Here is a 27974-nt window from a genome sequence, read left to right as displayed (position 1 = left end):
ATAACAGCGATAAATTTACCAACGCGGTTGTCGCCTTGAGCAAATATATTTGCAACGTTTTCAAACCCAACCTTTATTCCTGTCGATACGAAAGATGAACTGCAGGCCCAAGTGCTCGATATTATACCTGCGTTAACGCTGTCAAGGTCCACATCGAAAACAAAGCGAGCTGGAGAGCGAGAGAAATTTGCTTTGAAAAATTTTTAAACCGACGTGATATAAAGTTGACGGTATACGAGACAAAGTCGATTACCCGTATCAATTAATCCGAAGAGGCGTAGAGGAATGAAACTTTGTTACCCCAATAAACGGTGTGACGTGTTCAGTTAACGTTAAAATTCGTGCGTAGTATGAATCGACGGATTTTGCGTGATGAAAAAGTCGCCTAAGCCTATCCTATTTACAATTCATATTATATCTACATATGTATTGCGTTAATTCGGAGCGCTTATAAAGGTCAACCAATTGCGATAATATTTGTGATTATATTCTTGCGACTATAAGTTTGCATAGATCTGCTATTCTATCGAGTTACCCAGCTTACGTGTACCTATATACCTACGTTTCATCTGCCTACCACTAAGGCTCAAAGCTGGGGTGGGTATACTAGAATCCCGGGTCACAAACCGGTCGATCCATTCTCCCTCAGTGTTTCTCAAAACAGACTCGAAATACCGGTCTATTCGCACGTAATTTATACTGGGTGAATACGATCGCAAAAGTTTCGTGAAAATTCTTATCATTAACGGGCATTTCAATACACCCCGGAAGCGTACGAAATCGAGAAGGGCCCATCGCGCTCATCCACACCGGGGATAAGTACCAAGATATGACAACGGGACGAAAAGAGAATCGATGGCAGTCACCTTCTTCCTAGATCCATTGAGACGCGAGCTTTATGAGATGAATATTTTCACACCGTCTGCAGTAGAAAAAAAAGAAGTTGGCAAATAATTGAATTCCCAATGGCAGATTCTTATGCAATCATAAGATAACCGATCACCGTCGCTTGTTATTGCTTTATAATTCAAACGATCCGCGGTACGTCGCCGAGTCGAGACGGACTCGTCAATATCGATGACGATCATTTGCGATCCGAATCGAGTTAATTAGTTGTTTGAAAAAGAATTTTCTAAAATAAGAAAAAGCAAATAAAACTTGCGAAGACTTCGGTTCTACTTTTTATACAGTGGGTCTTAATTATAGGTCGTTCGTTACTCTAAGCTCGGAGGATATTTCACGTTTTTATACTTTAGGCAGAGGTTAGCCATTTTCTTTATCTTCTTATTCGTTGTTGAGAAATCACCTCTTAATGATATCAACCCTTGTGGGCCGTTGACGACGTACATATATGTATTTTCTCTTCTCGCATTTGCCGTCGGCCTAACTTTTACTCTACACATACGCACGACGATAAACTTGCGGTTTATGTAATGGATACTGTTGTATTTTCACTAACGTATATGGGAGGGACTAGACTGGAATTCACCGTTGAGAAGCGTCGGAGGAATAACGGGATAATTCTTTGAAAAATGGTTAGTTTCAGGTGCATTTGTCGGACTTTAAAATAACAGCTGAAAGATAGGGTGGAGTTTAGTTAAATCCTGACGGTTAAATCTCGGACGAGGGTATTCAGGGTATTATACATACGCATCTTTACGCGTTGAATAATTGGTCCACGTTTTTTTAGGGCTCAATTGCCTCATCTCGCGAATTAAATTTCCGTAACGAACTCCCGGATTTCCTCCTCCTCTTTTCCTCTTATTTCTACATTCATTCTTCTTTTTTGGCAGATTATAAGACAGTTCTAGGTCACCATGACAATTTTGCCGATCGTAAATTGAATTTCGAAAAGGGCAGAGAGTTGCACGCGACACGAATCTTTAAACCCGAGACGTTTGTGAAAAAATTTACACAAGCGAATATCAGATGGATGGATTCATCGATTCGGGTAGATAACGCATAGGAGAAAAAAAAGTAAAACTAAAAGCAAATTGCTACCGCGTAATCCCCGAAAAATGACAATTTACTCGTTAGATACACTATACGATTCGAAGCTAGGAGGAAAATACTAGAATACCTTTACCATGTATCGGGCTGAGGTTGAAAATACTTCGGAAATTGTCTCCGCTAGTTTAACCGAGCCCCACCCGTAAATTACCGTCGTGAATCACCGCCGTTGGAGAATCGAGAGAATTCGGGCGAGTTGAGAATTGGTGGAGACGGTTTAGGAGACGGTAGACGCAGTGATGAGAATCCCACGCCTCTTTCGCACAGAACAAACATACGTGCTAGCCTCCAATGGCATACGACATAAATCTCGAAATCAGCAAAGCCAAGAAGGAGCTGGTGGTGGGTAACGTATAATCTCGAGGGAGGTTAAAATAAGATATTTCTCTGATGCGAATACGCAACTGGCTCAAGTACCGTGGGTGTCTCAGGTTTCTTATACGAAGATGTATCGTAGGTATCGTACTTATCTATATGACGGAACGCGAACGAATTCGTGATCACCCTACGCGTCACGCACAAGGCGTCGTCTAAATATTGATTTTCATCTTTTACTATTTCATTTTTTTCTCTCCGCTTTATTCCGGCAGTCTCCGGGACATTGCGAGAACCGGTGGGTAGGTAGTTTTTACTTCGGAGTGTGCGCCGCGGCGGAGAATTTCGGAAATTTGACCGTTAAGGGGCCATAGAATCCGCCGAATGTGAGCTGACGATATAATTGCTCCCGGTTTTAACAAAGGCAAGAACATTCGCAGGAAACTTGGGAACAAAAAAACTCGCCGGATGTAGTTAGCCGGATCGCGGGAGTGGATAAGATCGTTAACGATGATACTACCGTCTCGGTTGTGACGTAATTGCATAGAAACGTGAACATTACGGCGGGAAATGGGAATCGGTTAAGGGTGGATTTAAAAAAATCGTCTTAGTTTTTCATCAATTTCAGTGAAATAAACTTTTTCCTCGACTTCAACGATAGTTTCTACGAAGTCTATTACATTCGGCGATTGACTCCTGACGAAGCGAGATCGAAATCGGTAATAGAATTTGATTCTGTAAAATCTAAACCGTGTGCATCGCACCGTTCGTTTCGGTAACTTTGGATCCTTATTCTGAGATGGAGAGGAACGAAGAAAAAGGAAGGATACTTCCTGCAGTACTACCTAAATTGCGAAAGCAGTCTCATGTTAAAGTTAGGGGATGCTGGAGGGACGGCCCGGAGCAATCGCCCTACCTTATATGTATACGGACCGCTGACGAATGGTTCTCAACGTATGCGTTTCAACGAGTCTTTTTACAACAGGTTGAGCCTTATGACCTCGGAAAAATCTGCACTCGTGTTCCAGGACTTTTGGTAGAGATACCCTATATGCACCTGAGCGCACGATCAAGGAAGTTCATCCGGTTGATTTTTAACTTAAGCGTATCTCGACGTACGTCACAAAGATTTTCTGCTTAAACCACGTTCAACTATTTTTTTCTCCCCTATTTGCCTTTATATACACATATACTCACACATACTTTGTTTTACGTACAATCTGAGAGAATGTGGGGAGCGATGACTTTTTCGCTTTAGAAAACAATTCTATTTTTATTACTTGCGAGTTCGATTTTCAACGCTCACAACGTTCGCTTTTCTTTATTCCGTATAAATTTTCATTCGGATGGATCCATTAGCGAGTGAAGTCGAGTTCGATCTTATATAAAGTTCGAAGTAATAAAGGCGTGGTAGAGTTTTACTTTAGGGCCTAATTGTTGTCTTATTCGCCTTAATTTTCTCGTTCTTCCTCTCGAGTTTTTAATTTCACAATGAGATTGTCTATATTTTTTCAATTCCTCTCGCTATGTGCACGTTTTACTCAGCTATTTCCTTATACGATCTTTTTACCTCCCACCGTTGACTTCAACTCAAACTTTCGATTTGTCGCAAAGTTTCATCTTGAGTTTCAACTTCAAACTATGTATCACTCGTGATACATTCGGATCGCGAACCGCCCTTGTAGTTTAACATCGCGACCCACCGACAGGGCGTTTTTAGTTTCACATTTTGTAGTGTCATCCCATCATGTCATTTTACTATATACCAGAAGGTCGCTCGATGGAAGAATCGCACTGTAAGAATTCAAGTCTAAAAATAATTTATCGACACCCAAGCAGTACGTTCATGTATAGGCATAGATATATTAAACAATATTGTTCAATATGTATACGGTATAGGTATGGTATATTAAAATTACGGTATAGAAAGGGGGTTTAAAACAATGCCTTCGTAAACACATAAACGCGGCGCATGTATTTTCTGCAGAGGTTAAACGGCTAAGTTCAGAGGTCAGCCGGTATTCGTAGCTGGGAAAATTATAATAACCGTGCGATATCGTGACAAGAGTATAGGTAATTAAAAAAAAAAATGACGATAGAATATTACCGACCTGTATGATGCGCAGCATGAGCGTTGAGTTTTGGAAGTCGTATTCAAGGCTGAACTGTATCTGGCCAACATTTTCGCTCGGTTCCGTATTGTCGATGTACATGTCTACTAATGAGACAGATCTGCTCTGGAGGAACGCCATCTGAAAGATGGAAAAATAATAAACACAATAATAGCATAATAAGTAGAACAGTGGGTTTCGGAGCTGCGAATTCTATCGCCCGCCTACCGTCTTATACTTTCTTTGTGTCATAATTGAGTTTTTTCCGTAATACTTGGAAGAAGAGAAGAAAGAAGCATTAGCGTGGAAAAGAGTTGAATGTATAATTTTTAGGCCCGGAAGTAAGAGGGTAAAAGAACAACACTCAGCCTCAATTTGACAATGAAAGACTTCGGAAATCGGGAAAGTTACCTTCAGTCCCATACCTATTAAGGACAAAATTTTCAATTCACCTCACGCGCCTTGACTTACCACCGAAAGCGTATTCGGCAATGAAACCATTAGTTAAACTCAATTTTGCTACGAATATAATTGTTACAGCAAAGACAAAACTGGCTCGGGAGGGGCACGAGGGTTTGGAGAACGAATAGAAATCGAAGCCTTCAAATGTGACTTGGACAAAATCCGATGGATTACTGAGCAGGCGGCAAGATTGAAATAGGATCATGAAGTTCATTTATGGCAATGAAACCGTCTACCGATTTATGACCTTTAAAGCTTTGATCCTCTCAATTTTGCCATAGATTGTATAGTCAGTTGATTGAGTGTAATGAAATCTAGGGAGGCAGAAACGCACTATAGGTAGAGACCCCCTACCGAGCCCTCCGTCTTTAATTGGCCGAAGCCAGTAAAAGCCTTTTTTTTTTTTTTTTTTTTTGTAAGGAAATATGGAGAAGCAAGGTGGGAAAAGTTGTGGATAAAAATCCATTTCGAAGCAGAAAACGTATCTTTTGTAGAATGATCATGAGGTACTTCGCGCAGCTATATGTTGAAGAGTCTTCGAGGGTTGATCCTATGGTGTCGTTTATAGAACGCAGGAGTGTCTCGGCAATAACATGAGCATGCAAGTTTATTTTATTTTTTTTTTTTACCAAGAAACGTGGAAAGGTGAAATAGGAATCCCATCAAGGAATAGGAAGTCCTACGAGTTATGAACAGGAGAATTTCCGTAAACTGAGAGGGGAAAGCTGAGAACTGTATTACGGCGGCGTGTAGTACGTACGTACGGGGGGTACGTGGAGATGAGCTAAGGTAAAACGGAGTCGCTGGGTAACGCATATATGTATACGTTATACTTACGGAGGGATGGTCGCCCTTGACGTTTTGAAGTTGCTTGTTCTGGGGTCCCGCGGTCGGTGTACGAGGTTCCGTCACTCCTCCAGGGCCACCTCCACCACTCCCGGGAACTCCGCTTCCTCCAGCCGGTGATTTGCTCCCGGGATTCCCCGTCGTTCTGAAAATAAACGAATCGTAATTCAGCATCACCTGTGGCTTCGTTCCGTGTGGATTTTTTCATCCCTTTCTCTGAAATTACGCTCCTCAAATGCTACGCGCACGTATATATTCACAAATGGACAATACCACAAACTTACTGCGCGTGTGAGAATTATCTTCATTTAAAAGAATCGAAACGCCTGCCCGTTCTCACCCAACATTTCTGAGTTTTCAGAGTACGGATGCGTAGAGAAAGAGAGAGAGAGAGAGAGAGTCGATGGTAATAATACAATTTGCATAATGTGAAGATTATTCGGGAGTAGGTACCCACGCGCTCAAAATCTGCATCGTAGACCACCTCCTCCTAGGTTGGCTCTCGTCGCCTTGGTTCAACCTCTATAATTTTCCTCTCACTTCCTCTCTAATGTTTTTTTTTTTTTTTTTTTTTTTTTTTTACACCCTGTGCCACTACTATTCTTATTATTATGACTTTTTTTTCTTATCGATGAAACGATTTTCTCTTGGTTAGAGATATGAGCTCGCGGCGTGCAGCACGAAACACGTTCCCGAGAAATAGCCGTATGGACATTATACATATATACATGGTTATACTACGTGGCAATACTACCCAGGGGTTGACCACAGCCCTGATACGGGATTACGTGACCACGAGAAGCGTCGTTGGTAGGCTGAAATATAATCAACGGAAATACCCCAAGCGCATTTCATTATCCAAACCTAATTGACGAAGAGCTGCCTAATCGCGGGTATATAGCTACTGAAATTCGATGCACGTCGCTTAACGGTGGATATCTTCACCCCGTTGAAAAAATTTATCAAACAGGTACGCCGTAGTGCATATACATACATAGGTATGTACGCACACTGGTTTTCACGTGTAATGCCGTGGCGTGAGTCATTTAGACAGGATCGTATCGACCGCTCTTTCCATTACGCCTCCTCGCGTAGAACGTAGATTCGCGTGAAGTACAGATTATAAATATTGTACAGGGTGTGTCGTTAGAATGAAAATTACTTCGAAAAAATACACACGCACGTATAATGCACACTTTTGTTCATTGCGCAGAAAATGAATGGCTGGCACAGTAGGTTTCATGTATACTATTCTTTTCACATCTTCTAGCGTTTACGAGGGTAATTGAATCGGACAAAATAATTTCCCGTTTTTCTTTTCTTCCTAAACGCGACAGTTCTTCGCGGAGCGCGACGAAGTTGAATCCGGCGATACTTCTCTGTACCGATGATAATTCAGTCGATAACGAGATTGTCGTAGTGCCCATATTACTGACTGCCCAGCCTGTCCAGATAGTCGTCCAACCGACAAAGCAGGAATACCATACCGAGTGCTCCGAAAAATCGTTGAAGAGCTGCCACCTTCCGAGTTTTGACGTGTGAAGGAAAGTTATTGTTACTGTAATCGTTTTTTTGTTCAACTTACTTTACTACTCTCGTACCTGCGGCAGCTCTGCGGTCTCTCATAACTGGGTTAATTGCGTATTTGTCAAGGTATTTGTTGAGATGAGTTTTTTTTCGCTTAACGAAAGAATAAATCAGGTTTATCCAACGGGGAGCCATAAGAATCATGTGGTATCTTTACGATATGAAAGGCATGGTTTTGTTATATTGGGACGGAACAATTAGAGACCGACCAGAATATATGAATGTGAATAATTGAAGCTTTGACGTCTCAATAAATTCCAGAGCCAACTGGAAACGTAGTACATACGTACGTACATTCCCTCGCTGCATCACTGTCTACTTTTATTCAACAGGTGAACTTGTTCAATTCGAGGAGCTTACCCGAATCAATAACACCCGCATTTAGTTCCACACTTTAAGAAAATCGTTGTCAAGTGTCACTTAGATTATTAGCAGGTTCGAGTCAATTAAAACTTGGAACAAGAACAGTCGGCCGGGTACAATTCCTGTCATATTCCGTTATGGCTTAGACTTCATTTTGATCAATCCCACGGATTCTTCGCAATCGAGAAAATCATTTTTTTATCTATCGGTGAAGAAAATCCAGAATTTATATTATGAGAAAAAAAAAAATGTGCTATGTAAGGAAATATTTCACGTCGATTAAAATCCGATCTTCAGCCTGGCCTTGTTCGTACTTGGATTTCTGTGACGCGTTATTCCTATTATTATATTTTTGTTTCGTTCAATTTATTTTACGGAAAATCGGAGAGGATTCGGCTAATTTTTCCGTTAAAAAAGTAATTACAAATCGAACGTACCGAGTATATAAAAAAGCGCGTTTCGGTAGGTAGGTAAATTCATATTCTCTGATCATTCGAACGCGATTGTGCGGAATATCGGGTTGATCAAGTTCTGTAGCCAGTGAAATGACTAACAATCTATTTCAACGTTCCTGTTTCATAACTGAACTCGGTGCTAATAATTTTGTTGCTATACCTTACGGGCCACGGTAGCAGTAAATCGAGTCGCGGTTGACAGCTGATAACTGGTCGCACGAAGCAACTTCGGTTTGGGTCTGGTTCCTTGATTCTTTGGCGGTTCGGCTAGCGTACCCTCGTCAGTTCCCTGCCAAGAGTCCTCATGCGATTCTCTTTTCAGCTTCCCTTATAAGTTATATATGTATATCACCCCTACGTTACGTCGTCCTTATTTCCTTCCATACATTTGCCCTCTTCCAGCGTGCTTTTTTTCAACGACGTTACAGCGCGCCCTTATAGCTTTACTTCGTTCACCGCCATTTTATCACCCTCCTCCGAAACGTGAGCTTCCTTGTCCTTCCGTCGCAAAGAAATGAAAAAGAATTATATGAAACAGAAAAGGACGCGACTCGATTCCTTTTTCACCTCTGAACGCGGCTGTTCAAACACTAGATTATTTTATTGCACGTGGTCAATTTTCCGAGGGAATTTGTACGCGTTGTATAAGGTCACGAAATTGGAAGGAGAGTTTTCTTTTTCTGGACCTACAAAGATATGGGATTGATACGTATTATATATATAACGTTCGGTCAGTGTAAATAGAAGCGGACAAAATTACCCGGCCGTGTGTACATGTATATATACCTATGTAATCTGTATATTTAGTGTTGGTTTCATACAACCCTATAGTCGATTGGAGGTATAACTTCGGCATTGTTATATCTTGAAGTTAGCTCCTTTGCGGTATCCGAACAGAGATCCTTCCATGTTTATACATCAATATTCTGTACGTACAACCGATGAATCTACATGACCTGTACAGTATAATCGAAAACCGTATACTTACGTACATACAGGTACATACTCCTCTCCATTATAAATGCAAATTATCTGGACAAATAACGGTCATTTTCATGACGTTCGAATTGTCGGGGTGCGTCAGTTAACGAAGATGTGAGGATTGAGGGGTGCAGAGGGCGGGGAGGGGGGGGGGGGAGGGGGGTCGAGGCGTTCTTCAAAGTTTATTCCACACTCAATGCGCTGGATGGTACCGATGATGAAATTTATAAAATCCGACCACAGGATCACGGTTTCGTTAATATCAAAGAACTTTCAAAGTTGAGATTAAGAAGAACTAAGATCTTATTATACGGTCTTTAGATAACGAGAAAACTTTTAAGTCATAACTATGGGGGGATAGATTGAGGAGGTGCTACCCTACATTTTGCTTTCAGTAACGGAAACGCGGGGGCGTTTTGTTTGGAATTTCATCAGAACGCGTGGCGAAAATTCCCAAGGGAATTTTCGTATCGATGGTATTCGGTGCTGATCGGTACATAATTTCCGTTTACAAGTCACTTCGCTTCACACTTCGCTATACGTTGAATATATCTATGGATATACCTAACGCCCTCGTCAATGTATACAGTTCGAAAGCTCCGATAAGAAAATCTACGGCATGCTTTCGACGATGTATTAATCTATTACTATATACGTGGGCATGAAGCGTCGACACGAAATCAAGATAAAGCGAATATATAACTCGTACTAATTTCTTCTTCCAAGCACACGTATACACGGTTGGATTGGAGAAGTAACTAAAAAAATGAAACATACACACAGACGGATGTATACGTACACTTGAAATATATAATAAGGTTTTGGTTTTAAAAGTCACGTCATTCTCGATTATTATGCGAACAACGTGTACGAAATATTGCCAGGCGTTAACGCTGATGGAGTTTAAGAAGAGAAAGAGAGAGAGAGAGAGAAAAAGAATAACTTTCGATTCAACGTGTACTACAGCAAAGAAATCGCGCAGGCAAAAGCTGTACCGTAGAACGATGGAAGGCTTGCATTATTCATGAGAAAAAAAAAAAAAAAAACCGAGTTTAGAAATGCGGATGCGTGATAACGTGGTAAGTCAAAAGTGCGAGGCGAATGAATCACCGACCATTTCCAACTTTGAATTTTCAAAGTTCCAGGCCTGTAGATTTTTCAACGTTTGTTCGCATAAGTGGACGTACGTGTATACAGGTATAGGTGTATAGGTCGCGCCTGCGAGGCGTAAAATATGAACGAAGAAAGCCGTTTCAGTTGGATAAACTCGATATTTGGGATGCCGTATGGATATATACATATATAGGTAAAAACCAGCTTCGCGTAACCATGGTGCTGAAATTAATTTAAATACACGCAAATTAACGTCAGCTCTTGTGAAATATATTTTTGCTTGGAAAATATGGTTTTAATGATTCTCGATTCTGACTTTTGTTCGGTACGAGCACCTCAAAATTATCCCTTCATTGCCGTAGTTATGGAATTATAATTATCCAAGCGGTAAATGGTAACGAGGGCCGAGCAAAATAATGTTCGATTGATAGCGTTACCGTGTACCTATGACTATTATATTATCGAAATACAAAGGAAGATAATTATACGGGGAGAGAGAACCTGCACCTATACATTATAGAGGTAAACGCATGGCAATATGGGGTACGGGGTATCTATGAGAAAAAAAATTAAAAAAAATTTCAATCCAACATGAGGTTCGACGTCCTTCTCGATCATTTTGAACAAATTTTTTACGAAATCTTTGCAGTACCCCATTCTGTTACGCTACCCCATATTGACCCGCGTTCTCTTATATATACGTTTTCAATCAAATACCGTTCATTAGAAATTTTGAACCGTTACATAATTTGAATTTTATCTACCACATCTCCTGTTTCGAAACTGCACGTTACCGTCCACGTAAAAATTTGACTTTTTTGATTCATCAATTTTAAGTGAGGGAATAGAAGGTCATATACTTTCACCCACTTGTACACTTTTGTTAAGGAATATTTGAAATTTCCAATTTATTCATGGAAGTGAAATACGATTATCTGCATGACAAAAACCATACAAGTCGAGATCATCTTTTCATCTTATGGTTTCATCAGTTTCATCTCACAATCGATTTTCACACCCTACCGAATTTTCGTACAACAAAAGCGAACACCGCCCCAAAGCCATATCGCATCTACCTCTAACAGATCCCCTTGAATTAGAACATATCTTAATCGTTGTTTTCCCGAAACCGCGGTTCGATATAAACTCATCTTCACTGCAATCAAGATAACAGGAATTACTTCGTCTGAAAACTATGTACTCATGTCTGTACCGATATAACTTCTGACTATGAGAATCTGAAATCGGGTGGTAAAGTAATTACACTGATTTTACACAAAGAGTGAAGAAGACGAACAGAGATAGTTCATCTCCCGAACTTGAAGCGAACATCTTATTTTGAACCGCAGGATCGTGGAGGACTGACAAGAACAAATATATAAGTGATCGCGAGGTTGCGAGACTGCAGCGCTCCGTGCGGTTCTCGATTATAGAAAGTGGAGCATTGAAACTCTTGCGGGGTAGACATTGTACAGTGGTTATCTCCGAGGGGGGGTTGTTCTTCGCGGAATCAGTTCCGTTCACCCCGTCCCCTGTAGTTTCGCTCTCCGTTGGCTCATCCTTTACAGATTCATGCCGCAGCGTCGCGACGTCTTTCTACTCTTCCCCTTGAGCCAGCGTTGCTTTGGAAGCGGCAAAGTTCATTCGTATTCCGAACGCGGCACTCGTTCACGGAGTGCTTGTCTATTCGTTGCAGCTTTCAGCACGAGTTTAACGCTGTTTTCAGACCAAGATATCTCAGCGAGTAGCGTAGCGCGAGCTGCTGCTCTTGCGGAAGCTGTTAATTCGTCCAGGAGTTAGTGAGTTACATCTACATACGAACGGATCCAATACGTATATATGTACGTTTATCTCTAAAAGGAGGAAAAAGAAGCTCCTGTAACATATGACCAAGGGATCGGAATCTAATCAACGGTAGAATTTGTCGCGAGGCTTGTATTTCTGTTTCGGTAGCTGCACGCCGCCTATTATTTTTACTTCATTTTATTTACCCTATCACGTGAGCAAAAGAATCCGACGCTTTCAGTGAAAACTTTTTCAACGAGGGAAAAGACTTTTACTTCGAGTAAAAACTCACCGGTTCAGTTCTCACGAGAGAGGAAATCCGAACAGGCGGAGGTAGTGCAAGGGCGTAAAATCCGAGCGAGGATCTCGATTGCACGCGTAAAAACAAATAACACCGGTAGAAAGATACGACGGACGAATAAAATGAGAGCTGGGAAGGTGTATGAAGATTTTAACTGTTTCTAATCAAGAAAATTGATCCGATAGGTCATAATATGTATCGCTATCTATGCCATCGAAGGTTTGGCTACAGGTCCTAGCTACGATTCTAGTTACAGTATAACATGGGGCACTGGTTACAACCCACTTGACGATGTTACGCTCAGTTTTGAGAATAAAACCCGCACGCGTCGTGCACTTGTTGAATCATTCAACTGGAGACTTATGTATTATATACATACATTTTGAAGTCGACAGGAGCGGAAATTATGAATATTTTCTATTACGCGCTGAATCTGCTTTTCTCTTATCTTGAATAATGTTTATCGCAATTCTTACGTATTCATGGTAAAAAATTTGAAAATTTGTATTATCATACTCACTCCAGTTGGGCTCTGCAGAACGATCCATGAACCAAAGAGGAACCCAGGAGCCACCACATGGAACAAAACAAATTGGAAGCGTGATCGCATTAGTTGAACATCCCATGGTTAGGTACGTTACATGTTCACGTATAACAGCTGTATTAGCAACGTTCAATATTATCACGTGTCTCGCATACGACGAATACAGAGGTTTCAATCCGTGTGTAATTACGAGTGGGATAGGGCGAGAGATGTACATACGGTCGTATACACAATCAATTTAAGTAGGGTATTTTGCTTTACGAATACATAGATCCCATGTATCAACGAACGCATACGAGGTCGTCACGTATGTTACGTTTTACATGTATTAACAGGTCTCTACTCTGTTTCGCGTACAGTATATCGATGCGTACATACGTACACCCACGGCAGACATCCGAGGGAGCAAAGTTGTCACGCGTTCTACGATCTAAAAAAAAGAAATTCGCGTCGTTGCATGCTTCGGAAGCATAAATTAAAACGTGCCTTTCCATGCATTTTAATACTTGGTTATTATATTGAACACACTCTTTATATGCGTGTATAAACGTGTGCGTAAATATATTGTCTATACATAAATATATATATTTTACGTATATATATACCTATATACGCGTATATAATTTGCGCAGTGTGATGGGTGGTAGATAAATTTAAAATGCATAAGCAACGCTCAACCATATGAGATATGAGTGTAACTTGTTATCGCGTTATCACAGCTTTGTTAATTAAATCCACCTTTTTCAGGAGCCGGATGTTTTTTTCTTCAAATTATCATGTTCGTGAACTGTATCACAATTCAATTTTCCCATCCAGCTTTATAGTTGAAAATACAAAAAATAATCTCATTCCGTTAATATTGTCTGCAGCATGACTTCGAATTTTGATTCACCTAGAATTGGACAGCAACCAATAAATTCGTGAACAGAAATATACCTTGTTAGTGTGCGGGTCGAGCTGCACCTTTTCCCAACAGTTTGACGAAAACATTTTTTTTTTTTTTTGTATCTTAAAGATTTTTTTTGCTCTTCAAAGCCCGATTTTGTAGATAAACGGTATTCGAACCACTCGCACTTGTAGTGATAACTCGAGTCAATCGTGGACGATGTCGATACTTCTCAGGGATTCTGGAGTGTGGTAAGGCGAGTGGTAAGGTAAACTCAATATTATTGTTACGTAGACGTAGTTGCTTTGCTCAATGGATCTTAGTAGGTCATCACAAGGTGAAACGGCGGCGTTGGTTGTGGAAGCGGCATGAATCAAACTACGCAAGCCGCAAACACACCATTTTACTTTATTCACCTACTCATCGAGCTTCTACAGCTATGCACAGGCATACCCTCCTCGTACCTATGTATGAGTTTGTAAGTATATACGATCGTTGTGTACGATATATGTATGTACAGCGAACAAACTCTGGGATGGCATGGCCGACAAGAATACAATGAAAAGTGAAGTCGAGTAAAGCATCAAAACTCGTAACACGTGTGCTGGAGGCGCACGTCTATCTATCGCGGAAGATGATGCAGCGTAGGCTGCGTCAAGGATCAAATGAGCGTAGGCCATTTCTAAACGAATTGAAAAAAGAGATACTTATTCGAGAACACCGAAACTGTAGACTTGGAAGGCGCTTTTTTGCCGGTGATAAATGTCGCATTCAATCGCTTCGGTTACAACGGTGAAATTTCTGAGTTGACCAATAGCCTTTTATGGTCAGTTAAGCATTCGATCAATCGAAACTTTTGGAACACACGTGGGAAACTCAGCAAGAAAATGAGCAAGGGAAACGAAAAAAAAAAAATTAACCGACGATATTTCATACGACGGCTGTATTTGACATGGAAACACATACTCAACTTCGGAATTGAATGAGCCCCCTTTCTTTGAGTCAGTCATATATTTATCCTTTTTTCAGTCGGAGATATCATTTGGCCGGGGTGCCTGCACGATTTGGGGTTCGAAATGTAAAAAGTGCGAGGTATTCCAAGGATGGTGTATATGGTGATTGCATGAATATCGTTTGTTGATCGCTGATTCGAAGGTGGGCGCACGCGGTTTACTAAAAAGTTGTCGAGTCAAAATCGAGGGAAATTGGATTTCCTGGACGAGCTTTAGCGGGAGCTCAAAGATGAAGGATATTCCTCCCCTCAAATTTTCATAGAAACCCGTAAAATTTCCATGAGAAATCAAGTAGAACGTATTACCTTGTATAGATATATCGAAAATTTTTTAGTCCCCAGGTTAATCCACGATTTACAACTTACAGAGATTCCAAGGTAAGGAGTAGCAGAGGAAAAGCTATTCCGACGCGTATCGCAACGTTACAATTCGCAGCAAGACGGTTCACACTTGCGTCGATTTTTCGTACCGTACGTTCGCAAGTTTTTCATTATAAGATCGTTGTCTGACCCAGCCTTTTTTTTTTTATTCGAGCGAATATTGCAATCGACGAATTTTGTTCCAGAGGAGATAGTCACGACGTCGCTTTTCTCTGCGTTCGATCGCTTTTGTTCGCTTCGTTCGTCCAGCCCTTGTTTGTTTCGCTCACTCAACCGGTATCTCCGGTTCTCCAATCACGCAAAAAACAACGAGATTCTATTGTTCATTCAGCTCAACAGAACGAACGTGAAAAACTTTGATGATTAAATCAGTCGAGGGAACCTATCATCGAAAAACTGAATATCAATCTACGTGGAATTTCTTTCGTCACATATTGATTATCTGCCTGTCACGTTGTGCACGTATACGAATCATCTCCAAAGTGAAACTGATTCCGAGGGAATAGAAAACGCTCAATCAATTCGCTACAATAGCAGAGGAATTTTATCATCCCATGAATATTGTGTCAGAATTGCGGGAAATTCATTGGAGAAATAACAACGTACGGTAAATGATTGTTTTTCGATAAATCAATATTGACGGTCGATAGAAGTTTCAATCAACTTTTTTCAGACGACAATTCACCGGCTTTAATGTCATTATACAACTCGCTCTTTTTGTTCGATTTTATTAGCTCTTGTAATAGGTGCCACATGTCTCTGAATCGAGCCCATTTCTCAATTTGATTTTACACCCGTAGGGGAAGCACGTGAGTTATTTTGATAGCCTGATACGGTATTTGCGTCAGCTTAATTCGGGTGGCGCGGAAGAACAAAACGGCTTCTGGCTCAATTACAAGGTATAGGTAAAGGGGAATCAGGTTAAACTAAGATAAACGTTTTCCACGAGTTGTGAGGTGAGATTTCGGTAAAACTGTACGCGGCGCCACGGGCTTTTCCAAGAATTTCAGAGTACAAGAGCCACAAACAGGGGTAAACTAAATACGAATAACTTCCAACCCGAAAAAAGTAACTTTATCAACTTACTTTTCAACGCAATCCAAGCCAGTAAAGGGCTGATATGAAACATGTTGTTTACTGCAAAGTTTAAGGAAAATTTTCGCAGTTAAGTTGGATTAAATTTTATAGTATATATTTAAGGGAGGCTTTGCACGGAAATAACTTTTCGGTACGAAGTCGTATCTCAGAATCATATCCCGTACCGGAAGGAACTGTAAAACAGCTGCGACTAGCAGTTCGGTTTTCGCTCTGGATTTTTACACGTTAAATTTTCCGTTCTACTCGCAGCAAACTGCGATAACTTTTTCGTTCTTATATTCATCACTTCGGAATTTAAAATTCTTCACTGTATTGAACTTACGTTAGATTTCGGACGAATCACGCGCTAAATAGGATCGGAAGCGAAAAAATTCTATGAAAATAAGAGCTAGCACAGTAGAATGTACGAGTGTAGAACTAGATATTTATGACCTGAAACAATAAGGCCCGTACGAACGCTCTGCTAATTAAGTATCTCCAAGTAGTTTAGCTCAGGCGCTGCACATACCAGGAATTTCGTAACGACGGACTAAGCTTCTATTGAAGCTAGTCACGTTTAATCTAGCGATAAAGTGGAAATTTCATAGATCATCGATGTCGATGAAGCTGAAGATGGGCTGCGTGAGAATTAATGAAGCGAAGAGAAAGTCATTCTATCCAAGAAACTCTCAGAGAAGGTATTCATCAGTCGCAGGTAACGAAGAGGCTAATTTTGCTGATTAATTTATTGAAAAGAGATTTTTTCGATGCATTGCTAGAAAATTAAATCGAGTACCTTTCAACAAAATGAAAAAACAAACCAACAAATAATCCGTGAGTAACGTAAGTGCGAGTGATACTTGTTCCGAACGAATGGGCCGGCATTTGTGGTACGACGCGGAATGTAACAAAGTCTAGAAGTGTCTAGGCCGAGTGAAACCGATGCTTTACGGGAATACTTGAATTGATTTTTCCTGGCCATAGAAAAACCCTGGTGCAGGATAAGAAAAGCATAAAAGACGGTCGGATATGACTTGAGTAGAAAGTGAAATGGGGTTGTGGATACTTTTATTGCAATTGTTCGCGGTGTTTCCTGAAGTGGGTCTATAAAATCTCGCATCCTAACACGGAATCTGAACGACGAAGAATCGCAAGCAGATATTCGCTTGCCTTGAAAGAGAAAACTTCCACTCACCGCTGTCGAAGAGATAGCTAGAAAAGCAAGCTTGGCGAAGAAACTGTATACGGTACGGGAACTAGAAAGAAAAAATCAAAAAATAAAGAAGTGAAATTCGCTCAATGCGATTCGGATCCTCGACAGACGTGTAGCGGTACTTCACTCGTAATACCGTATACGTTTCGTCGATGAACAAGCTGCGGAAGCTGATATTGTGTACCGTCTGGTATGCCCAAATGGACAGATTTGAATTCGAGCCAAAGCTGACATTTCTATGCCACTCAAAATCCGGTACAATGAACTAGATCCAGTGGACCAAACGTCATGACGGTACGTACCGATCATCCCCCCTCTTCCCCCTCCCTCCCGCCCTTCCTTCTTTTTTTCCTTTCTTCGTCATTGCTGCGCTCCGCGTACTCGAAACACACAGGAGGATACATTCTCCATGTATAGTCAAGTGACACGTGTGTCGATTCGATATCCAATAACCACATCTGACTTGCTGGAGCGTTACAATGAAACACCCCATCAGCCGAATACATGTAGACCAGATGCAAATACCACCGCGTCTTTCACCCCTTTCGCAGTTCTCTCTCTCTCTCTCTCTCTCTCTACACGTATCATTATCACGAACGCACCGTTCGAGCTTGTATCGCTACCCCATCACTTTTGTTACTCCAGCATTCCCTGTAAGCAACTATAATTACGCTGCAAACTCACTCGTACACATCCTGCGAGCATAATACGAACGCTCCTCGCTACGTGTACAAAGTTTCATAAACAGGTAGATGATTATACACAGTCGTGTAACCATCCACCCACACACGTAGTGAAGAGCTGGAACACGATAACAATGTTAAACGTGTAGATGTATTTCTATATATTAATGATTCTCGTAGTTACAAGAAGTGGAATGAAATAAAATACCTGAACCACCATGGTTTTACGCTGATTAGTTTTCGCGGTTGATTGTTCCACCAATGTAACGGAGTCTTGCCATTTTGCGGAAAACAATGTCGCATTGTTATCGTGTTCGCAGGGTCACGGGCTCCGGTGAAAGAGGTCCCGGGAGCACGAGTCCGCCGTAACATCCAACACCCGGTTGATGACAGTTATGCGGCTAATTGACCGGTTCCGATACGTATGAGTATGACCATTGACCGCTCTGTGTACTGATTATGAAATTATTCGCGCAAGATTTTCGAGACGTAAAGTACAGGTGGAGCTGCACAGAGGGTACTACATGTGCGGCGTATTCGCGTGCCGGGATTTGCGTAATTATTATTCGCGTGTAAAAAAAAGTGATAATCTCTTTTCAACGAAGCTCTACTACGCTCCGCACAATCCAGATAATTAATCATACAATATTTAAACTCCTAGGCCGGCTGATCCGTTTTTCGTCAGAAGAATCATTTGAAATTTAATAATCGTGCCTTGAGCCACGTCGTGCTTGCCCTCCTTCCTTTCGAGCTTATACCGATATATCCTGCGGAATTCGCAGGGATGAGCTTGTCACAGGGCAGACGGTCGTTCGCTAAGTTTGGTCCAATTGTTTGTCACTTAGGTTTAGTTTGGCCGAGGTGCTTCTCTGTTATTGATGATCTTTAGGATTGTGGCGTAAGCGTGTAATTAAATTTTGCTACGCTCGAACTATGTGTACGTTGAGAAATACTGGTCCAAGTGCCGTTCGAAGTATTCCCGAACATTTGTAAAATACGTGGCAACACGGGCTGGATGCTTGAAATTGTTTCAATAACGGTTACTCCTTATTACTATCTTGCATGTGCATATCTTACCTTGCCGTGTAGTACTCGAAGAATGCAACCATAATTTCCAGTGACCTCGTGAGAGCAGCCCACATGTTTCATTCTATTATAAAATGTTCACTTTTCCGAACCGACTCTATCCAACGGCATCGTCTAGCCTCGATCCTATACTAACCGACTCTTGACATTGTCGTCGTGTTTCAGACCTTGAAAATCAATTCGAATCTTTCGAGTTCTACTCGTTTCACGTACCCCGCTTATTGTGGGCGCTGATACTGTGAGGGACGTAAAAAAAAAATTACATTTTTTTTACCGAGAATAAATTCGGTGCGATAAAACTTGGTTTCATGGTGTCGTATAATGTATTCTTGCATCTTATTGTCAACCGAGCGTGTGGAATACATGAATTCGGAATATCAAATAGCGTATAAAATTTGCACGAAGTAAGAAGTATCGCTACGTAAGGTAAATTTTACGTTGAAATTACGTTGTAACTATGCACTTTCAGAGTGCACGTACATGCGACGTACGCTGCACTAGTCCGATACCTTTATCTTGAGAACGAAAAGAAATTCAACGAGAAGTATGTATCTCAAGACACTGTGAAACAAAAATAACGGTGCACGGAGGCAAAATTAAGCAATTAGGTATAACATTTGGTTTGAATCAGAACCGTGATATGGGATCACCGTGTACGTATATAACTCGTCGATAAATCTTACGTGATTTACATGCCAAAGATGCGGTGGTGTAACGCGAAACTGGACAAATTTGAATGTCAGAGAAAATATACGCCACACGGCGCGGAGTGCATAGGAAATTTTTGTAATCCGTTTCCGTGTCAACTATAGCGACACGGGAGTATGACACGTATGTATATATGCGTCGAGTTTCCATATCATAGATACACGTAATATCTCTGCGTCTACCTCTCGCTGTCAGAGGTATTCGTTGTCGCGTACGAGAGGTTTTATCATTTTTACATCACAGGATGAAACCCGGTCAACTATGTAAAGTTTGATATCTTGTGCTAGTCGCCTCTATTCTGGGAGCCTTTATACTCTCGCGTGAGTTAAGAAATTACACATACTAGGTGAAACGCGCGCACGGTGCGATGACTAGACGCCGTACAGTCTCACACGAAGTACGTACGTGGCGTAGGTATGGTATAGGTATGTGAAAATATATACATTGATACAGGATTCGAAGATAAGGTTACGACCGGGCAAAGAGGTGACTCGGTGCGGAGGCAAGGTGAGTCGAGGTCGTTCCAGATTAGGATTGGTTAAGTCGTCGGTTTGGTCCCGCCGATATTATTATAGGTATATATATCTTTATCGCGTAATATCAATTTGACGCGGCACAGCGGCCGAGGTATCTTACGATATTGACTTATTTCCGAGGGGTGGATATATGGACACGTTATAGGTATATGCACAACGCCCCATACGCCGAGAACGTCCATTTGATAGTTTCAAGAATTTATAATCGGTTAATTTTACCGCTCGCGGTTCGAGTCCAATTACGTTTAATTTCTCGTCGTACCAAGGTGTACGATGTGGCAAACTTTCTGAATATAGGTATATATATAATACATGTAGGTACAGTTCAAAGTTACCCGCCCTTTGACAAGTGTCTGTGCATAAATGATGACGACATCATCCACCCACCCTTTCTCTCTCTCTCTCTCTCTCTCTCTCTCTCTCTCTCTCCTCGTACTCCGGTGGAACGTACAGAGAAACACATCGCGAAGCAAACCTAATGTTGATGTTGGTGCAACGTACGTTTCACTGGAATATGATGTTTGCTCAACACCCGCTCTGTATTGGGTTACAAAGCTTACGTGTCACCTTTGTAATTTCCTACATGAAATTTTCAGGCATTAATTACGAATTTTCAAAGCCCTTTGAAAAACTTTATTCGCATACAGTGGTCGGTATAACGAGCAAAGCGCCGATAATTATTTTCAAATACCTTCTCATCTGTTTTATCATAATTCATCGTAATCGTGACACTTACGGATATGTGTAACGAACGACTATTGGATCACGATAGGCGATACCATGACTTTTGCTATCGTAAACTTTTCCATTATTTCACTTTTTATATATATCAGCCCCGATGCGAAGCTGCGGTACCCGAACCACGACAAAGATTTTACGGGACGAAGATGGCTGCGATCAAATTTTATTAAAGAAATTACGTAAGCTGGTGGCCCACTCCATTTTTTATACCTCAATTAAAAACGCGCCTTGCGTCGATCGTCAAAACCGGAGGAGAAATTATTCGAGCACGAAATATAGCGCATTCGCATTTTAAACTTTTCGACAAATTTGACTTCGATAATATATTTGGAGAGGGAACTTTTACATTCACGTCTTTACTTCCGCGTTGTGCTACTCAAATTCTTCATCGGGGTTCATTTTTTGGCTGTATACACGGGTCGAACAAAATTCACTACACGATATACGTACGAATATAAAAGTGATTCAAATCAAGTTTCAAGTGCGACAGTAGTGCAGGTGCGCTTGAAATGGATTGTTGCATTGAAGTAAAATCACTTTGCTCTCGACAACGAAATAATCACGTTATCGCGCTATTGCGTCATTGGCCTAGCTGTCTAAAACCCCCAATAGTCGCAACGCTGCACTTACTCGCAACAGCGAAAGGGTGCCACTAAACGAAAAAGTAAACCGCGTTGTTTACGGAATGGGGAACGAAAAAGTTGGGCGTCGGGTGGATTTAATCAAATATGATATTCCAGCCCGACCTCGAGGATGTATTTCGCACCGAGAATCGCACGACTCTAGGTATTCTACCTTCTACATCTTTTCTATTTTGTAATTTTCATCCGGCGCACAGACTGACGATAAGATGTACAAAACGAAACAACAGCTTTAGAATTACGTGTTACGTATAGAACAACCCGTGCAAGAACTGGCTACCCGCGGCGCGGCGCGTATCTACTTTTCTGTTCACAGTTGCGTATTACACTCGTAATTTGGACGGGCTTTGTACACGCAAGATTACCGACTCACATCTTGAAATAATAACGGATTGAAGTACGAGACGCGGAAGATCGATAACTACTGAAACGAACATGAGAGTTGGCCATGTATTAGTCAATTAGGATGTTTCGGTTGACTTCGCGTACAGAGACTGAATCTACTTACGTCCGCTGGTATATTACGTGCGAGCATACATATACCTAGGGGTATGCTTTTGGGATGGTTGAGATTCCCTGTGGCTTATAGCCACATACGTATACGGATAACGTTCGAGCGTTAATATCGATTGGCATATCAGAAAGCCAGCTAACGTCCCGCCAATACCTACTCAGCTTCCATAGGTATACGTACGTAGGTATGATACACACACGAATATGTTCAGCGTCGAGTGCATTCGCGCGTGTGGTGCATAATTTCCCACAAATTATAGCCAATTACCATCTTTTTAACCTGCGCGGACGAGTAATCGCACAGTATATATACATTGCAAATACGTGTGGAACGTACGAGTGCGGCGCGAATTTGTCGAAATTTCTGTAGACGTAACTAATCTAATTGAAAAGGCGTAACGGTGAAAAAATTAGCGATGCAATTGAGACTTGAATTTATTGCGTTTTGAAACTTCGATGTGTATACAGTTCCGTGGACATGACGTATTCCGACAATGCAATCGACGAGTTCGTGGAACCAAAAATCTTCCCGTCCGTTCAAAATTGTTTTGTGATCAGCGATGACAATAATATCGCGCGCCAATTGAAATGCGACAGGATTTCAACGCCGTCGGAGTGAAACTCTGAATTTTCGTCGGGTACGAATATAATTGAAATAATTGGTATTATCACGGAAACGGACGAGCAGCGCGAAGCGAACTGAGTGAAATACTTGACGACATTGTCTACTTTTCGTGTTTAACCTACTTTGCAGAGTTTGCAGTTCATATATACACACTTACATAGAATCATTCTGAATATAATACGATATAATCAAACGAGAAAACGCATTCTGCTTCATCTTCCTCTTTCCGCTTCGGAGGTTTAGGTACTTCTTTTACGACGACTATGTATACCAATTTCTTTTTTTTCTCTCCTTTTTCATCCAATTTCTCCTATCGATTCTAAGAGTTCTTCAACTCCGCCGTTTTCCATCCTTGAATGTATATTGTTACTCGAGAGGCGATCGCTGCAGCCGGAGAAAAATGCGGCAGCTGATTCAACGGGACTTTGAGTCAATGTGTCCTCTTGGTAGGGGTAGGAATGCAGTAACTCTACCGATAGAGGTGGAGTTATTACATGAAAAAGAAGATCGATCAATCAAACAAAGGACCCAGCATCCAGAAGAAAGTACATACATTTGTCGAACTCATATATTTTAAACACACCGCACGTCTACGAGCATAGGCACCGTTACAACACGTTGAGTATACGTGATGAAAAATCCTCGAGTACTATGTTTTAACCAAAATATTTTCATTACTCCAAATTTTCAGCCGAGTAAGCTGAAAAATAAATATAAAAAAAAAAAAATAAACAAAGCAACAAAATTTCGTAATTTTAAACCCCCGCGTTTTTATTTTTTACCTCTGAATTTAATACTTTGAGTAGATCTCGTCATTCCAGGGGCGAAGAAAAATACAATTGGGAATTATGTAGAGGAGGTGGGAATATTGCTTTTTTTCAAGTATATAATAGCCCGGCTCACGCTCGCGTATGCGGCGGACGATTTTCGCTTCTGCTGGTTTTTTATCACCGTTGAAAATGTAACGTAGTCAGTGCGAAAAAAATCGAGGAATTGTATCACCTGTGACGGACAATGTCGCGCTGCTGATGCGAAACGGTTATAGGGAAGTGCGTATCCATATATGCACGCACGTTTACGAAATGATCGTTAACATTATGTGGGTACATGATAGAAGCACGTGTAACGCATGAAAACATGTATGGTAGGAATTATACGTCCGTAATAAAGAACAAAGATAGCGGAATTTCCGTCCAACAAAGGAGGATTTTCTCATCCGTCCATCCTACCTCTTGCGCAATTCCGCCGATAATATCGTCGGATTTGCGATGAAAAACTGCGGCATCTAATACGCGGAGGTAAAACGAAAGATGAAAAAAGAAAAAGAAAAATGAAAAGCCGACGTCATCGATATTACCAAAAGACTACGCCCGATCCGGTCCGCCGTGGCTGTGGTGGTAAGCTATAAAAAGGCGTTCCCTCTTTCATAAGTTGACAAAATCTGAGCGAAACTTTTTCATTTCCGAAATTTTTTTCCTCGAACGTCCGGATACGAGGTCAACGATGAAATTAATAATGATAACCAAAAAAAAAAAAAATGAAAAATAGCAGGTAGATCGAAATGCAATGTGCGACGAATCAACGGAATAGCAGGTGAATGACGAAAGAAGAGAAAAAGAAAAAATGAGTCGATCGCAAGATCGTACGGTCGCAAAGACGTTACTCGCGTACGGACCGCAACGTCTCCTGGGGAACTTATCTAGTAGTCTGGAAAGACAAGCGGCTTCGAGGAGGGCTGAGAGGGCAGGAAATGGACTCACGCTCCTGTTCGTCGGCGGTCCGGGCACCAGGTCGACGACGAGGTAGTAGGGGAGCCGACGGATCGATGCGAACCAACTACCACGATCAGGCCGCCTGCCTGTCCGGGTCGCCACGGGCAAAGTTGACACTCTGTTATGAGCCGATTGTGAGAATCAACGAAACTAGGGAAAAGAGGGGTATCATGGGTGCGCGGAAGGAACCGTTCAAGTAACAGTCGAATAAGCGACCTTCGTTCAATATTTATGATCTTTCCAGAAAACTGATTGACTCTAACCGGAAGTAGATAATTTCCCCTGATTTCCCGTCGGGCCAAAAGAATTCCTCGAGAAAGTTTCGAGTCGATGTCGTCTTTCGTTTCTAGCTTTCAAGCGGAATTCCAACGTCCCTATAGTTTCCACGAGTACGTATGTGCGCGCGTGTCTGTATACCACACATATTAATCTTTCGCAAACTTACAATTCCGGTAGCAAAATAAGCGCACGTGAACATATCGCACGTATATACCGGCGAAAAAGGATTTGTTGCACGTTCAGCAGGTCACTGCAAAGAGCAGCTGCCGAGTCGAGCAACAGGTACCTCCACGCCGCGAGATTTCGCCTTTCCAAAGTTCAAACCTCTTGGCTGAATGCCACGAGACCGAAAGCCACCACATGTTACTACCTCGTACAGGATTTGACCTTGTAAGTCCGGCGAGGGCTGCAGGGGAATCGAACGATCTATTCATTTGTGTACTCGCGTAACTGAAAACGCGGTATATGGTATATGGATATCTGCTCAAAATATACATATTCTCAATGATGTGCAAGTACACAAGCGTCTACATATGTATGTATAATGATTAGCAGGCCAACAAAGATAAATAATCGGATAAATAAATGAAATAACTTGGTATCCCTTTGGAAGCGTCGGGGCCAAAGAGTAACTTTAATTTGAAAACAGCGTAGGACATAGTCGGAGGGGGTTGACCAATTAAAGGGGGTTTCGTCTACATTGGGAGCGCGAAATTCTCAAGACATAAATTTCGTGCTAATAGAACAGGCGAGGGAACACAGTGGTGGCGGTGTATGGCGCGAGGCTGGTATTATACTCGATGGTATTTCTCCCCTCTAAAATCGCTGTCTACCTCCCGCGTCCGTGTAACCGCTCGCAAATCTACCCCCACTGTGTAACAAAATTCACAAGCCGTATCTCCCGAATAAATATATTAAGCAAAAGCAATGCGCGAGACGTGAAACGGCGGTACCCCGTGTACACGAAAATTCGAATCATGGCCGCTTTCGAAACTCCGCGGTGTGGTATGACGGGACATTTTTTACACGGTGTGCTTCGAGTGATTTGAAAAATCCATAAATTGAGATGATGAATGACTTTTTTTTTTTTTACAAACTCTCGTGAATTTATTTCACGTTACCCGCATCGACAGCTATAAAATTTTTATCTTCTACTGCACTCAGTTAATTCGGTAAATATTCAACGGAACGGATCGATGAGTTTCACGTGTATGTGCGTACCGTAATTTATATCCGTATAGGATTTTTCGCACGTCATCTCGTGTTCAACTTTGCGTTGCAAAAATTATCTCGGGAACCGGCGATTCTCTTCACGTATAAATCCCGTGCTGTAGCCCTCTCTATACATATAAGGTGTCACCGATGATACTTGAAGATTTCTTTTTTTTCCACTCGGTTGAAAATAAAATCCATACACGCTGGAACGACACTAACGACACAAATTTTACACACTTGACCTTTTTTTTTTTTTCTCAATGTTTATTTGTCAATAGATTTTTTTGCAAAATTTTCTTTTCGTGAGACAAAAGTGGCTTTCAATTTCACGACGTCTTCATACACGGTTTAGCCAACCAGATGATCTCGGTTCCAGATTAATTGCAATTTATGAAAGCTCTAATTGCGAGAGAATTTTCTATTCCGTTAAACTCGAGAAATGTCACGAATACCCGAGTCCTTTCGCACACCTATAAACGATTCTGAGAGAATTCTCTTTGTTCGGTGGCCCGGTGTCTTTGTCGATAGGCGATGCGACACGAACCGTGAACTCTGCGAACTCGCGTTTGAAAGGAGTAAATGAAAAAGGGCTACATCGAGGAAAAAAAAAAAAACGGAAAAATCATTTTACCGACGAACCACTGTGGTGCGATGCGTGAAATATTAATAAGAGGTGAGGCTTTAAATTCCCACGAATTATCCCCGGACGAGAAATCCAAAGTTATTTTTTCGGGGTGCTCGGCGTGAAAGTTAGAAAAAGTAATAGCCCATCTTTTCAGACGCAGGAGGAATAATTTTGGATGCTTTATGACGTCGTGCGTCGTAATTCAAGGGCCTAACCTTACCCTTGTACATTCCGTGCTAAGAATCCTTGGGTATAGCCGTACAGGAATCATGCGTACCGCTCTTACTTCCGTGTCAAAAATATTTTCACACCACTGCACCAAAAAAAAAAAATTAAAAATTGGTATTATATTTCTGGGTGATGACGAAAAAAGTTAAGAAAAGAGCTCTTTCTAACATGGACCTTATATATCGTTCGGCAATTTTTAGCGGATTAACTCAGCCCGCGTAACGTAGCCGATGATATAAAAAGTGACCCAATCCCTAGTTTCCATCGGCAAACAACCCGCGGAATCCATTAAACTTGTAACGAGCTGGTTGCGTTGACATGGATTAACGATATTCATTAAAATTTCACAAATCACTTATAACTCGAAATCTCTACGTGAATCGTCCCATCAGAATTATGAATAACAAATGTAAGTACGTAACCTTGTCACCGCGTTGTTGAAATATGTACGTGGAAATGAAGATGAAAAGACATATTATACGTAGTCGTCGCTATCACCTATACATCATGAGTCATACTTGAGACTCTACTGCAAAATAAGTCTTTTTTATATCTGCCCGTACTTACTCTTGGAATTCATGCGTAGCGAGCTTTTTAAACTAATGGCCGGATCTTGTAATATTCCGTTGAAGAGCTTTCACAGTGATGACCGAGCTTGTTACCGAAGGTTATACCGTATGCTTCCTTCAACATTACATTATACCTATACAGATGAGTTTATACACCATAAATCCCAGTCCATGTCGCAGCAAAGAGTTCCGAGATTATATATATATACGATGTCAACAAGTTGAACGACAAGGAGTGTCTCGCGATATATTGCAAACGATAAATTCATGGGCAGAATCATTGACTTATTTTTCATCTTTCGTTTTTTCCT

At 41.3% G+C, this 27974-nt stretch overlaps 1 protein-coding gene across 10 annotated transcripts in view; it reads right to left on the bottom strand.

Annotated features, from left to right (window-relative positions):
- LOC105691393 (synaptotagmin-7) overlaps positions 1-27974 on the bottom strand; it is a 169508-nt gene that overhangs the window by 7711 nt on the left and 133823 nt on the right. For 4 of the 10 annotated variants that reach the window (XM_012409835.3, XM_012409834.3, XM_048657757.1 and 1 more), the window contains 3 exons: positions 12850-12861; positions 5736-5889; positions 4437-4577 (listed from right to left, as the gene is read on the bottom strand). In XM_012409835.3, coding sequence (XP_012265258.2) covers positions 4437-4577; positions 5736-5889; positions 12850-12861 — 307 coding nt within the window. Of the gene's footprint in view, positions 1-4436; positions 4578-5735; positions 5890-6201; positions 8265-8309; positions 8463-11456; positions 11600-12849; positions 12862-19202; positions 19448-27974 lie in introns of those variants that run through there. The other 6 variants (XM_020855444.2, XM_012409837.3, XM_048657758.1 and 3 more) reach the window with 6 other exon arrangements.

This window comes from Athalia rosae, chromosome 1, assembly GCF_917208135.1.
Source record: "Athalia rosae chromosome 1, iyAthRosa1.1, whole genome shotgun sequence".
In the NCBI taxonomy this organism is placed as follows: Eukaryota; Metazoa; Arthropoda; class Insecta; order Hymenoptera; family Athaliidae; genus Athalia; species Athalia rosae.
Note: the sequence above shows the minus strand (reverse complement) of the source record. Positions and strands in the feature narration are given on the sequence as shown.